This window comes from Drosophila sechellia, chromosome 3R (genome assembly GCF_004382195.2).
Source record: "Drosophila sechellia strain sech25 chromosome 3R, ASM438219v1, whole genome shotgun sequence".
NCBI classification, from domain to species: domain Eukaryota; kingdom Metazoa; phylum Arthropoda; class Insecta; order Diptera; family Drosophilidae; genus Drosophila; species Drosophila sechellia.
This window is the reverse complement of record NC_045952.1, coordinates 19,465,803-19,479,602: the sequence shown is the minus strand read 5'-3', so window position 1 is coordinate 19,479,602 and position 13,800 is coordinate 19,465,803. Positions and strand designations below refer to the sequence as shown.

The 13,800-nt window shown below is 40.7% G+C and overlaps 1 protein-coding gene across 2 annotated transcripts; it reads right to left on the bottom strand.

Moving 5' to 3' along the window:
- Positions 1–837: 837 nt before the first annotated feature.
- Positions 838–13,009, bottom strand: LOC6607180 (ichor). 2 transcript variants are annotated; one of them, XM_032722275.1, is made up of 3 exons: positions 12,708–13,009; positions 12,358–12,498; positions 838–4,541 (listed from the first exon to the last, which is right to left on the bottom strand). In XM_032722275.1, the coding sequence occupies exon 3, from the start codon at positions 4,454–4,456 to the stop codon at positions 2,678–2,680; it is 1,779 nt and encodes a 592-aa protein (XP_032578166.1). In that variant the 5' UTR covers positions 4,457–4,541; positions 12,358–12,498; positions 12,708–13,009; the 3' UTR covers positions 838–2,677. The 2 variants fall into 2 exon arrangements, with proteins under 2 accessions (XP_032578166.1, XP_002031966.2); XM_002031930.2 differs by lacking the exon at positions 12,358–12,498.
- Positions 13,010–13,800: the final 791 nt, after the last annotated feature.

The following is a 13,800-nucleotide window of genomic DNA, read 5'->3' as shown; positions in this document are numbered from 1 at the left end:
AGCTGAAGCAGGAGCGCCACAAGATGAGGTCTCTCCTCGGAGCTGAAGTCAAAGTCGGACTCGGAGTCGGCGGCATAGAAATGCGGATGCGAACTGGAGACCCCACTTCGCATATATACACACACACAATGTATAGAGTATATGGGTATATATCGGTGTCTACCTGCAGACGGACTGCGGTGAAAGAGCAAAGTATCTTAGTATCTTAACATTTCAAATCCGCTGCGGTTCTCTGTGGAAACGAGTCTGGAAATTGGGTCAGTGGCACAGTATGCATGGCATTCTCCGGCTCCGTCTTTGTATCTGTATCTTTAGCTTTTTCTGTAGTCGTACTCGTATCTGTAAGCTATATATCCATACCGACATATATACATACATACGTATATTGTATATCCCCTACAACCGTGTGGGCTTCATTTCTTCGCTACTTCTTCGCTCTTTCTTTGGCTCTTTCTTCTTGGGCTGGCTTTCTTTGTGGTCAATATAATGATTCTGGCCGACTGGCTGGTTCGGTTTAGTTTGGTTTGGTTTGGTTTCTTGGTCGCAACTTGACTTGGCTGCTCGCATATTTTTGTGGCTACTACTCCATTTTATGTTTCTTTCTTTATATTTGTGGCCGAACGTGCCTCAATGCTACGCCATCAGGTTGCTAATGGGACCTTAAAAGCGGGTCCGTGGGGCGTGTGGGGCATAAGCAATGGGGCAACACCCAATTGTCACTCGCTTACCTTTGAGATTCCATCTAATGCTGAAATTTCCATACATTACGCATACGACATGTGGACCATGGAAGCTCAAAAAAAAAAAGAGTAAATGAAAACACTCTAGCGATTCGTAGGCTTAGTTTGTTTTGCACATTTTGAATGACATTTGAATTTATTTAAATATAATTAATTAAATATTAGGCATTAAAGTTACGAAATAAATATTTACAAATCGAAATGTGTTGAACAAAATTCAAGTTTGCTTTTGTAAAAATAAATAAAATTGCACGATAACTAAAATAACACAATTAATATTGTCTTTTGTTTATAGAAATTATACATACATATAAATTATAATTAAACTAATTTAGGGTTGCTTTTTAATTGTTGGGTTTCTTTTCGGGTGCTGAGTGTGTCCAAGGATTAAGTATAAATAATTTCGGGTATATCGAATATAATTTAAGTTTAAGATTAACGTTAAAACTTTAGCAACAAACTTTTTAAAAAACAAATTAACAACGCATTACGATATTGGCTAAATTAAATCGAGTTTATTACTTGAGTACATTGCTAAACGATTTCCATCATTTCCATCGATTTCGGTTTTGATTTTTAACGTTTTCATATTTAGCAAATTAATTATTATGAATAATATTTTGCCAAGCCCGCTACAAATTCTTATGCCTATGCATTTTTATAAATAACATCTTTCCATTGGTTTGTACATTTTACGATTAATTAATTTAAAATTGTTATTGCTTCTGCTTGATTAGTGTTAATTTAAAATGTAATTTGTATGCGACACTTTTTCAGTTTTCAACATGATGAGGTACAGACAACATTCAGAACTTTATACAACTTCCTCTCAATCCCCCGTCCTTAATTGGTATTATTGTCTAGATTGTTATTAAATATTAAATTATTTACCTGTGCCAGGACCTTGGTTGCTCGAAGTTCGCGTCCCTGCATCAAAACAGAACAACAGTTGCAGAATGACAATTGGACGCTTCGTTGTTCTTACATTGCTTGTGGTCTCTTTGGATTTTCGCTGTTTCTGAAACTAAAACTCCTAATCATCTGAAAAATGTACCCTTTTCTTGATAAGAGGTAGTAGGTTGATGTCAAGCTAAACTGCACTAAGAATGCTATTCGAATTTCAACTGGGCAATGTCTGTACTGAACGAAAATATCAAATATACTAGCTATAAAATGTTGTAAACAAAGTGTCCTTTATCCTTCTTGGAGTTTTTACTTTGGAGTTTCTTTTTTTCTTTCTAATTTTCAATTTTCACTAACTACGAATAAGCGAAGAGATCAAAAGCAACCAACAACAACGAATATCAAAAAGTGTGTGTATGTCACTGCGTGACTTATTAAGTGTTTCTCTATATATACCACAAATATATAGACTGGAAAATCTCCGAGTTCTGAACGATACTCGGACATTATCCTGGTCCAGCACTGACACACACACACACACAGAGAACGCAGGGAGAAACAATTCAACAGACTATTTAGATCCTTGGAGAAACGAAATGGGAAAAAAACATAAGTTGCTAATTTACGAGAATTTTCATATCACTTGAAAACAATATTTAAGGCTTTTAGTGATTTGAAATCACTTGAAAAGCTGCAAAGTATGTATATATAGTATTGCATACACTTAGGCACATTTTCAAGAGTTTTTAAATCCTAGAGACTTCGGTGGCTCTACCCACTTTTGAAACCCGACCTTATTGTTTTTAGATCTACAAAGATTTCTGGCATTTTTGCTTATTGAAATTTGGCAATTTTGGTAAGCATAATGCAGCTTTCAAAAAGTCCACAATGTGATTTCTGAAAGCTGATTATACCCGTTCCGGTTTCTGCCAAATCAGTATATGATCTTATTTTTCTGTGCTGGGAATGGAATTTCTCCCTGGGAGATGCTACTGGTTGTTCGGCTAACATAACATAAAGCTCGCGGAGGAGCGTCAGTCACGCCCAATTCTCTTGTGTATCTGTTGATGTTTGAGCAGGTGCGCCTTCTGGCGAAAGGCCTTGGCGCAGACGTCGCACCGGAAGGGCTTCTCGCCCGTGTGGGTGCGCAAGTGCACCTTGATGTTGGACTTGTTGAGGAATCCGCGATTGCAGATGCTGCACCGATGCACGGGCTTCTCCTTGCCGAGCAGGCCACTCAGATCGCTGGCACTGAAGCCGCTGGGCGAAATGGCGCTCATTTGGGGCGTGGTGGGTGGTCCACCGCCCTCGCCCTGCTGCTGTTGTTGCTGTTGCTGCTGCTGCTGTTGCTGGTTGGACTTCTTTTGGGATCGGGATCTCTTGGCCTTGGGCGCTCCAGTTCGCATCTCCGAACCCGTCGTGCTGGCCGTTGTCGTATGCGGATAGTTGCCCAGGAGATCCGGCGAGCACAGGCCATTATCCTTGAGGGAGAGGCCCGATGCTTGCATGGAATAGCCACCCTGCTGGTGGAGATTCCCCGTCGCCTGATTGTTGGTCGGATTACTCAAGTAGCGCGGATTGATCATCAGACCATTCGGATTGTCCGTGGTGCTGACCACCGAACCGGGTGGACTACAACTGCTGCTGGTTGCCGCCGCCAGTTCATTGCAGTACGAGGTAGATGTGGGCGCCTGGGGATCTCCCTTGATCCCCGCTCCTTGATTCGCTCCTCCTCCGCCGCCCGAGGAATTGCCGTTGGGCGGGCCATTCTGGAGGCGATTCTGTAGCAGGGGCATGTAGCCGTGGCTCAGTAAACTCTGGAGCGTGGAACTACTGGCATGCATGGGCAGTGGACTGTGTGGCAGTATAAAGTCACCCAGAGAATCCTGCTGCGAGACCAGTACCTTGGCCGACTCCTGCTGTATGCAATTGCCGTCGATCCAGGCATCCAGATCCATCCAGCTGTCCCGCGTATCATTATTGTCATCCTTGTCCAGTTGATTGGGCACCGTGGTGTCCGCAATAGCGGAACCTATGATGGCGGCTATATCATCGATGGAGTTCATGTCCACATACTCCGTCAGATCTTTGTAGATGCGGACGCCGGAATTGTGCAGGGAATCGGCCACCTGGTCGATGGGCGTTAATGTGGCTATGCTGGGACCGGCTCCATTGCCATTAGCTGCGGATCCCGAACCGGATCCGTTCATCACACAGCTATCGGCCACGGAGTAAAGCTTAGAATCTAGTTGACTATCGGCGAAGAGCTTCACGTCCGCCAGGCAGGCATCGTTGCCACCTCCTCCTCCGCCGCTCCCGCTGAGTACACTTTCTGGTAAGCAGGTGGAGGAGGATACTATGTTGTGCTCATTGGAGTTGTTGGAGTTGCTATTGCTGCCTCCGCTCGATTGCGTGGTGGATGTGGGATTTGATTGGTTTTGCGGGTGATAGGCACTCTGCATGTAGTTGTTGTTGCTCTCATCCGGCAGCCTCTGGGCAATGGCATGGTAATGGTGGCCGGAGATCCCATTGATGGACAGGTGACCCGTGTAGCCTGTAAAGGGCGGCAGTGGCTTTAGATCCGACAGCGCATTTAGCGACGATCCGTTAAGGAGCAGATTGTCCAGCACGTCCAGCGAGTTCTTCTGATCCGCATCGCTGGGCAGGGAGTCCAGGTCATGCTCCAGCAACAGCTTGTGTCCATCGAGCAGATACTGATCCTGGGCGGAGGTCTGGGGCGGTCCCCAGCACGGACTCATCAGCAGGCTCTCAACTTCCGATTCACTTGGGCCGTTCATGCTGCAAAACTTCATTGTCAGTGGACCCAGGCGATCGAGGCGAATCTTCCGGCGATCCGAGTGTTATCAGATCCTACGCTATCCAAGGTCCAAGTTTTTACTGGAAAGAGGTTAGATAAGAAATGAAATCTTTAAATTATGTTTGGGCTAAGAGGCAGACTTCTCTTATTAATACTACATTTATAAGAAATAGTTAGAAATAGTTGCCAAATTTGGCCTACAAAACATAACAATGTTATTCTTTGAAAAAAATACAAAAATAATTATAAAAATGAAGCATTAACTTTATATGAACCCATTATATCGAACATATTCTTAATTAAAGTTGTATCCCAAATTCCTCTGACTACCATTTCAAATGGAACTTCATTCATCAAAATTAAGCTTGGCCCACTGATCCATTCTTAGATAAAACATCTACCAGATTTCTATAAGACAAATAATAATCTTGGATAATAATTAAGCTCATACTAGCTTTCCACTGTGCTGACCCCACCTCTATATAATTAATATCAGGTTCTTGGCGACCCACCTTACCGCCCTGCACTTGCTGACAACCTGACCCATCGATTCCGACCCACTGATAGCCCTCACTAATGATTCTTTAATATGAAAATATTAAACAAAAGTCGGGCCCGCCCGTTGACCAAAAATATATCTTTCCACGGGGCTTTCCCACTCCCGCTTCTTCCAGCCAAATAGAGATTAAGTTAAGACATTCGATAAGCCTTAATGTCCGTAAACGAAAAGAAGCAGTCACATGGGATGGATGCATAGGAAACGAAGAAGAAACGAAAATCGATACCAGATTCGGCCAATAATAATTTCCAACCGGTATTTGGGTCAAAACATTAATAATCAGTTAAATTAGCATATAAATTGGTGGCGAGCGAGCGAGATGGCAATGCCCAGTGGAAAAGAGACCGCATTTGGCTACGAATTTGTATGTCGATGGTGCACGCTTGTTTGGAACCCAAGTGGAAGTTCTTCAACGGAGCGACATCATATAAAAGACCGACAACGAAAGCACTACAAAAACACACAGGTGTAGACCCAAAAAACTAAGAGAAGAAGAAGCAAAGTCGGCCCACACTAGCCACCAACTATTATATACACTGAACAAAATATGAGGAAGCAATATTTAATACTAGTTACATTAACAGATTGGTAAAATGATAAAATGTTATTAATATTTCATCGAACACGGGAATAAGCTAAATACTATTTTAAATGATATAATGATACAAGACTTTTAGCTTTTTTTTAAAGTGTATAAGTTCATTTGGTTAACTAGTTGGAACACAAAACGAAATGAAATGAAAGAAACGGTAAAGCAGCAACACCCCCCTCTTTCTTTTTCTCTCCCTCTCGATCACTCCACTACCTTTTGTGCATAAACAGTTAACTTGATTTCGAGGCTTGGCCGGAGAGAAGAAGACGAAACAGACGAATGCGAAGAAGAGGCAGAAATCAAAGCTAGACACTGTCCAGCTGCAAAGAGAAAATTTCGCTTTCAACAGGTTGGCGCAGGCAACATTTATAGCCCCATATTGCCGGATCTACAGCAACATGTTGCCAGTTCAGCTAGCATGCGGAAAGAAGAAGATGAAGCGGCAACAACAACAGCGGCTCAGTCAAGCCAGCTAAGCAGGCGCAGCTAAGCGTGGCGGCAGAAAAACTACCGTTAGCCGAGAGACGAGAAGAAGAGACCTGCTGACATACTTCCGCGATCGGCAAAGCCCGAACGCTTTTGACGAAGCCCGGCTTCGCTGTTTCCCCCACTCTCCACTGAGCCTCTCTCTCTTCTTCTCTTGGAACTCCCTCTCTCGCTCTGCCATTGTAATAATTGTGGAGTTTTTGGATGCTCACGCTCATTCTCATTACCAACTTTTTGTTGGCACAGTTTCGGGGGATTCTTGTTGTTGTATCCTTAAGCTCGTCTTTGATTTTATGAATTTTAAATTGCAAATGAGTACACTCAGGAATAAATGTAAATGATTATTCTTTTGAAAACTGTAGTTATAAATTATTAATGAACATTTAAAAGTTTTGCTGCCATTACTAATTAATTTCTCTGAAAATACATCAAATTTTCCAAAATTGGTACCAAATTTATAAATTGCTTTTTAAATACCAATTAATATAATATATAATATAATATTGAAAATAATCCCAATAGTTTTAGTGTTTTTTTTTTTGGGCGCTAAAAACCTGAGTGAGTCCGGCTATTATAATTGGCATGAAATATTTTATGGCAAACAAAAACGCCACTCATTCCCATTCCCATTCCGATTCAGATGCCGCATTCTGAATCTGAATCAGAGTCTCCTATTGTTATTGTTTGACTGCGCGTCAGATTTTACACATTTTTGTTTGGCCGGCGTTTTATTGTGGCTGCTACATGAGCATTTTGCTTTTAATGAGCCACATTGTAACGGTGTTGTGCTGGTCCGTTTGCATTTGAATGCCCACCGTCCCACTCACACACACACACACCCACTTTGGAAGACTCCAACACCATCACACAAATTGCGGGGGCGCGCCGCACAATAGGCCTCTATTGTAATTTAAGCTTGTAAATGGTCAGAAGCCTCCACATTGGACAATGTCAGCCGACAAAGATCGGCTGTGGGGGCATTATAATTACTGCTATATGTCAGTCAACCCGGCTGAAAACCTTTAACGGTTATTCCGAACGAATTAGTGCGAATTTTTGACAGCCGAGTGATTTTATGACCGCTCAGCTGTTTTCATATACGGTTTAATGTGTTGATGACGCTGGGGTTAGATTTCGGGCAATGGCTTAATTATAACTGACAGCTATCTATTAAATTGTTTCTTAATAGTTTAGTTAAAATGAATAATAAAATGTAGTTTTCTTGTGAGTTTATACAGAGCAAAAAATTCACTGAAACAAAAGACTTAAGACACGAACTTGAAATTAGTATGATACCAAACAACATTAACATTGAAGTCAAAGTTTGTCATATTCAGAGACTATGGGAAACTATCCTCCATCAGCTAAACGATCTGCTAATCCAGTATGGTGTAAAATACCTACAGATAAGCCAACAAAATCCCTTCACAAATTCCTTGGACAATTGATCGACCAACTATCTCAGGTCGAAGACAAAAAAATAACTTACTTAACCATCTAACAGGCAACTAAATGTCTGACCCAAGCAATTGACCAGCGAAATGAACTCTAAACTGCATCAACAACACGAACCGAACAACAGCTGCTGATCAGATGGAAATTGAGTTCTTAACGTTTCCTAGAAAACTCGAACGGAAATTGGTCTTAACCTTTGGCGGCAATCAACTTCCGTTTAAATGTTCGAACACGATGCGGCGGCAAAGGTCAAAACGTTTTGGCCAAAGTCAAGCTGCAAACACTTTCCACCCTCCACCTCCTCACGGACCCGAAAATGAAAAGAAAAATCAGGTCGGCATTGGCTGCCACAAGGCGGATCGCTGGAAAAAGCAAATGAAAAATTATTTGATTGCAAAATTTACAACCGCAAGAAAATCAAAATAAAAAACAAAACACAAAAAAAAACCGCACGTACCAGCTTCCACTGTGAAGGAGAAAAAAAACTTTGACCAAGACCGAGAAGCCGAAAAAAGCCTCGGAAACGTGTGGCTTGCATTGAGGTCGCCATCAGTCATTGAAGGTTTGCGATGCTGTGAGCTTGCCACCGTGCCTCATGCCCCTGCCCCTTCATCTATCTTGGCCCACTCGGATGTGGATGCAACAATTTGTTGGTAGTGAAAAGCGAACGAGCTGAGAAGCATAAGACTCCAGTTGGCTAGTCGGCCATCTGAATACTCTTGGATGCTCCGACTTAAGTCATAATAAGCCGATTTAAATTCTATTGGTAGGTGCCTTTCTGGGTTATCAACAAAATTGGGAGTAAGCTGGTGGTTTTTCTTAACATTTTTAAGCTAACTGACCTGATTTCCGGCACACAATTGTTTTGTTTGGCACTTATTGATAAATAAAGTGGTATTTTGAATATACTTTCATACTTTAAGGGTGTTTAAGTTACTAAGAACCGGACTCTGAACTGAAGTAAAAAACTGGAAAACCGACTGGCCAAGGCAGTGGCGGTGGGAAACGTGCTTGGTTCCCAATTCTCGATTCTGTGCTCTTGGTTCCAGTTCCTCATCTCCTTGGCAGCTGCGCACTTGACCGCACATGTGGCACGTGTGCCATGGTGGGGAATGGCCTAGCTGTGTGAATTGTGGCATGCCCCTCGTGGACCCCGCCGGAATGACTAACTAACCCACAGACAGACGGGGAGCCAATGCCAAGCCCATCTGCAGACTGGTCAGCAAATAGGCGCAGCACTTCGCCACAGACGCTATCAAAATCTTGTTTTCTCAAGTGGACAGTGAAAGAAATTTGAAGTCGAAATTAAGTACACAGTTTCTTATATTTCAGGTTCATTTTTTTAAGACAATTTAAACATTTTCTCTCAGTGTACGAGGGGAATACGGCCAAGAGACTTGAAGTCTTTAGCAAATGGGTGGGCGTAGTTGCCTGATAGCTGTCTATCTGCACAAGAATTATGCTATGCGAAGTGTAAATTGGGTTTAAATTAACTACTCTCGATGAGATGAGAGATAGATGTTGTGGCTTGCTCTAAATAATTTCAAAAAACCTGTTTGAGATAACCAAATGTTTTTTAAATTTCTTAAATGCTCGAAATTCTTTTCAGATATAAACAGGTTAGTCTCTCTGCTTTGCCCCTATCTTTCGCTCCACACATCTGTTTAATCTTTCATTAAACTCTTGCGGTTTTATCGTCGGCGGTTTGTTTTAGCCATGAATGAACTTCTGGCACACCAATTTGCTCTGGTCGGCACTTGACTCGCCTCGACATAACTTTCCGGGCATCCAGGTCTGGTCGGGAACTACAACTGCCGTTAGCTTCCACGGGCTCCACTCCCTTTTTGTGGCCAACATGTGTCCAACAAGCCAGATGACTAGTTGGCGATGGCGATAAGGCCGGCCTGAAAGGCCAGCAGGAAGGCTTGGCTTGGCTCGGTCCGACTTGGCGATACTTTTATGACCGAGGCTGTACTGGAACTCTGGCACTCTTCATGGGTAGTGGACCCTCCACGCAGCGGATCCAAATCCACTCCCTGGAGGCCCAGCAACAACTATGCAAATTTTTGTGTAGTTTTTATGATGCTTAACTATTTTTAGTCGCCGCTTTTTTGTTGTTATTTAAATGCGGTCCGCCAGTGTGTGTATGTGTGTGTGTGTGTGCGTGTCGAGACTCTATTATTATTATTATTATTATTTCTCTTTCGTGGGTTTGTTGTGGTCATCCGAGAGCAGCTGAAGGCACAACCATAACAACAACCACAATGACAGCATGTCTGGCAAGTCCCAAAAAGCATTGCCCAGGTCAGCGAACTTTTTTCTCTCCGCTGGCTTTGTGAATAATATTTGCGTAGTTTATTCCATTTGTAGTTGTATTCCTTTTCGATCTGCAGCTAAATGTGCAAATTAAACATAAAAGTTTTGCGATGAGGAGACTCCTTGGCAGTTGGCGGTTTAAAAATATTTCTGAACTCATGCATACATACAAACATATTTGCCAAATTATTTGATCATCTTTAGATCTTTAGTAATGATCACCTAATGACTGAAGTTGATTGGTCGGTTTAAGGTGAGAAAAATTAACAGACAAAAGTCCCCGTTTTTTGTACAGGGTTCATAAAATATTGATAAATGTATTAAAAATCTTTTATATTGATAACTCAAGTAACATTTTGTATATATAATACTTTTTTTTCATACAATATTATATAAAATTTGTAATAGCCCGAAGCAACAATTAAGCTAGACCCAAATACTTTAGTTTCACCTTTAAAAAATACTCATTTCTCAAAATTAGTGCATCAAATTAATGCGATACCTTAATTATTCGAAAGCTTATGGCTAAGCCAAGCTCAAGAACTTAATTTCGTTACAATTCATGTAATTGATATGTTATGCTCGCCTTCTCATTTACTGTCTTCACGGGAAGAGGCCCCCTTAACTCACACAGCACACCTCCTAATTAAAGATCGAATCGCAGCCGATTGTGAGCTCAATTTTGAAATTCAATTAAAAACCGAATGAAGAAAAAAGCAGAAAATTTCAGAGAGAAAGATATGGAGGCAGCAACGAAAATCTTTAACCCAAAATGCAACTCAATGCTCAGCGAGTTTGTTACGCTTATTGACGCCGCCAGACAGCTGAAAGAGTTGGTGTTGATCTTCATGTTGATGCCGGGCCTATTCCATATACCAGCTAACTCTGGCTTACACTGAGAAAAATTCGAAAACGAACAAAAAAGTATAAGATATAAACCGGAAATCGAATACAACTCAGTTGTTTTTAATAATGTGAAATAAATTGTAGTAAAGCAATTGGAGACAAGACAAGACAAAAACTATAATGCTAAACTATAATATCTTCTTAATTATTTATTATATTAAAATAATTGTGTGGCTTTGGCTAATCACCTATTTTAAACACCCAAGTTTATTTCGCCATCTCAACTTGTACCCCAAGTATTTTTCCCAGTGCATCTCTATCTCGTCCGCTTTGCTTTGTTTTTGGGGGAACTGCCGCTTGCCGAATGAGTAAGCGTAATTTTGCGTCATCTAACGGTACAAACAGCCGCTACTGTTGTTGTTGCCATTGTTGCTGGAGTTTTTTAATTTTTTTTTTTTTGGCTGGCATTGCCATTCCGTTCTTACCAACCGATTGTTGTTGTATTTTAGACCATTTTTGTCAGACAAACAAACGGTTTTATGGTTTATTTTTAGCCCGTCCAACGGCTTGGCAACAGTAGCCGCCCTGCCCCCTTCGCGACCCCCGCCAAAACTTCCCCTTCCCTTTTACCGAAAAATATAAAAAACGTTTAAGTGCTAGCTGTAAAACGAAGAGAGAAGAGGAGGAGCACTACTTCTTACTTCCGACTGCAGTGGGCAAGTTGAAGTTCGTTTTGAGGTCGCCTAAAGACGCTTAATTGTTTTGGAATCATTATATTTTCCAGCTTGTGAATTTTTGGCTGCACATTGCGCATACGTCACGTGGGAAGAGCCGAATTTTATCGATTAAACGATAAAAGTGTAAAATCCGATCAACTAAAGATGTTTGTTTGAGGAATCTTGCAAGATGGGGAATATAATAATATAATTTCTTGTTTTTTTTTTATAATAGAAAATTAATATGTAGAAGTTCTCTTAGTTTCCTATAGTTTAACATATGATTCCATTGTTTACAAAAAGAATTAATAAATCTTAAACATATCTTTATAATGAGATCACAGTGTGGTTATTCACCTAAATGGCATGGAACAATCCAAACCTATAAAAACTCGAATTTAACACATTTACAACAACATTGAATGTAATTACTGATGCTGTTTCTAGCCAAGAATTTAGTATATTAGCTAGCTAGCTAGACTAATGAGAACATTTTTCTGCAATAGTTTCTTCACCTCAAAAAAAAAAAAAGAACTCAGCGCCAAAATCCGTTCCCACTTCTAATTAGCATTGTATCCATCTCGAGATGCCTTGTCACTGCCCATTAGTGGGATGTGAATTTCATAATTGTCATAAGTGGAGCCCTACGGATGGTTCCCCACGTTCCTTATCCCAATCACCATCCCCCAACCCCCCTCGCGATCCACCTGCCTGTCTAAAGGCCGTCTATTTGTATTTCATAACAGGTGAGTAATATACGAACATATCGGAAACGATTTCGGTCAATGACTTTTGCCTGATTTGTTTATAAGCCAGAATTGAGAATATTCTTCTTATTTGCGGGGCCGTTGACTTGAGGAATTTCGGTTTGTTTGGTTTTGCACTGGCTTTGGTATATTAGGGTAGAACATTCATTGATTACTTACTGTTACGAAATTGCAGCTTCAGCTAATAGACATTTTGAAAAATATACTCAAAAATTGATCAACGTTCTGTGTCAGATGTTTTCTGGAGCTTTCTGTTTAAGTTTTGCTTTGCGGTAATCCGTGTTCAATTATATAATAATCCTTGGGGGTTGTAATTTAAAAATCCTCATTAGGTTATCATTTATATATATTAGTTTTGGATGATTTTTTGGCAGATTGAATTCAAAGCATTTAAGATAGAGGAAGTGGGCAAAATTTAAAACACCAAAAGAGGATAAATAATAAAAGACCAGCACCGAAACTTTAAATGAGGAGGGTAAAAAATAAAAATAATATTTTTGTATACTCACAAAAACAATGGGAGGAAGACATAAAACTATGCAAAAAATAATGAACGGGTAGTAGTACGAGTAGATTGTTTATTATGTGTGGGATATAGATATGAATTGCAGCACTGCAATCTGGGATGATAGTTCCGTAGTGAATAGTGATTTAATTTAGATTGCTTTCCAATATTCTTGGTTTTTATCTGACTTTTTGCAGTATGTACAATGAACCAAATCAACGATTTCCGGGTTAAAATATTTACAACAGCGTTTTTAGAAGTATTTTGCATGTGTATTTCGTATGTTTTGTTTTGATTTTTAACTTTTTCTTTAGCGTATTTCCTTTTTTATTGCACTGTTTTTGTTCACTTTTAGCACTTTGTTGGGGATTTTGGTAGTTGGATTTGTAATGTATTTGACAATTTCTTTAACTCTTTGTCAACCATTTTCACAATTTATAAGCCGCATTTTAGCTCAATTAAAATTTTGCGTTTTTGTTCACTTCTTTTGCGATTCTTATTTTCTTGTATTTTCGCTGTGCGTTTGTTCTAATTTCTGTTGCTTGCTCTTTCGATTATTGCCACTTCACATGTTCGCCACTGTAGCTGTAGCTGTATCTGTATCTCTATCTGTGTAGATGTCTGCGAAGAGGTGGAAGAAGTCCACGTCCACAATCAAATCGAACCGAACCGCGAAAGAACGCAGACACTGGGTGCGCACAAATCCGCAGACGTCAACGGTAGAAAGCCAACTGTGCGCAGGCGCAACACGAAAAGAAATTTCCGAGCCAACGGCAACGGCGACGGCGACGTCGACGCTGGCGCAGATACAAAGATACAAATCACGTTCGGGTCCGAGTCGGTGCGGAGCGCCGGAGAGCATCGCAACATGTTCGAAGCGCAGACCTCGGCTCCAACGTGAGTTCAAAGTCAGGGCTATGTTTGTTTATGTTGCTAAAATGTCGGCAAAAGCGGATGATTTTTGTGTTTTCGATATAAAATCAATTGTCTGTTACTTGTAATGCTTTACAGTTGTAAATATATTTAGCACTGTGCATAATATATTTGGTTTTAGTGCTTAAAATTTGTTTTATTTCGGTCACATCGATTAATTTAGG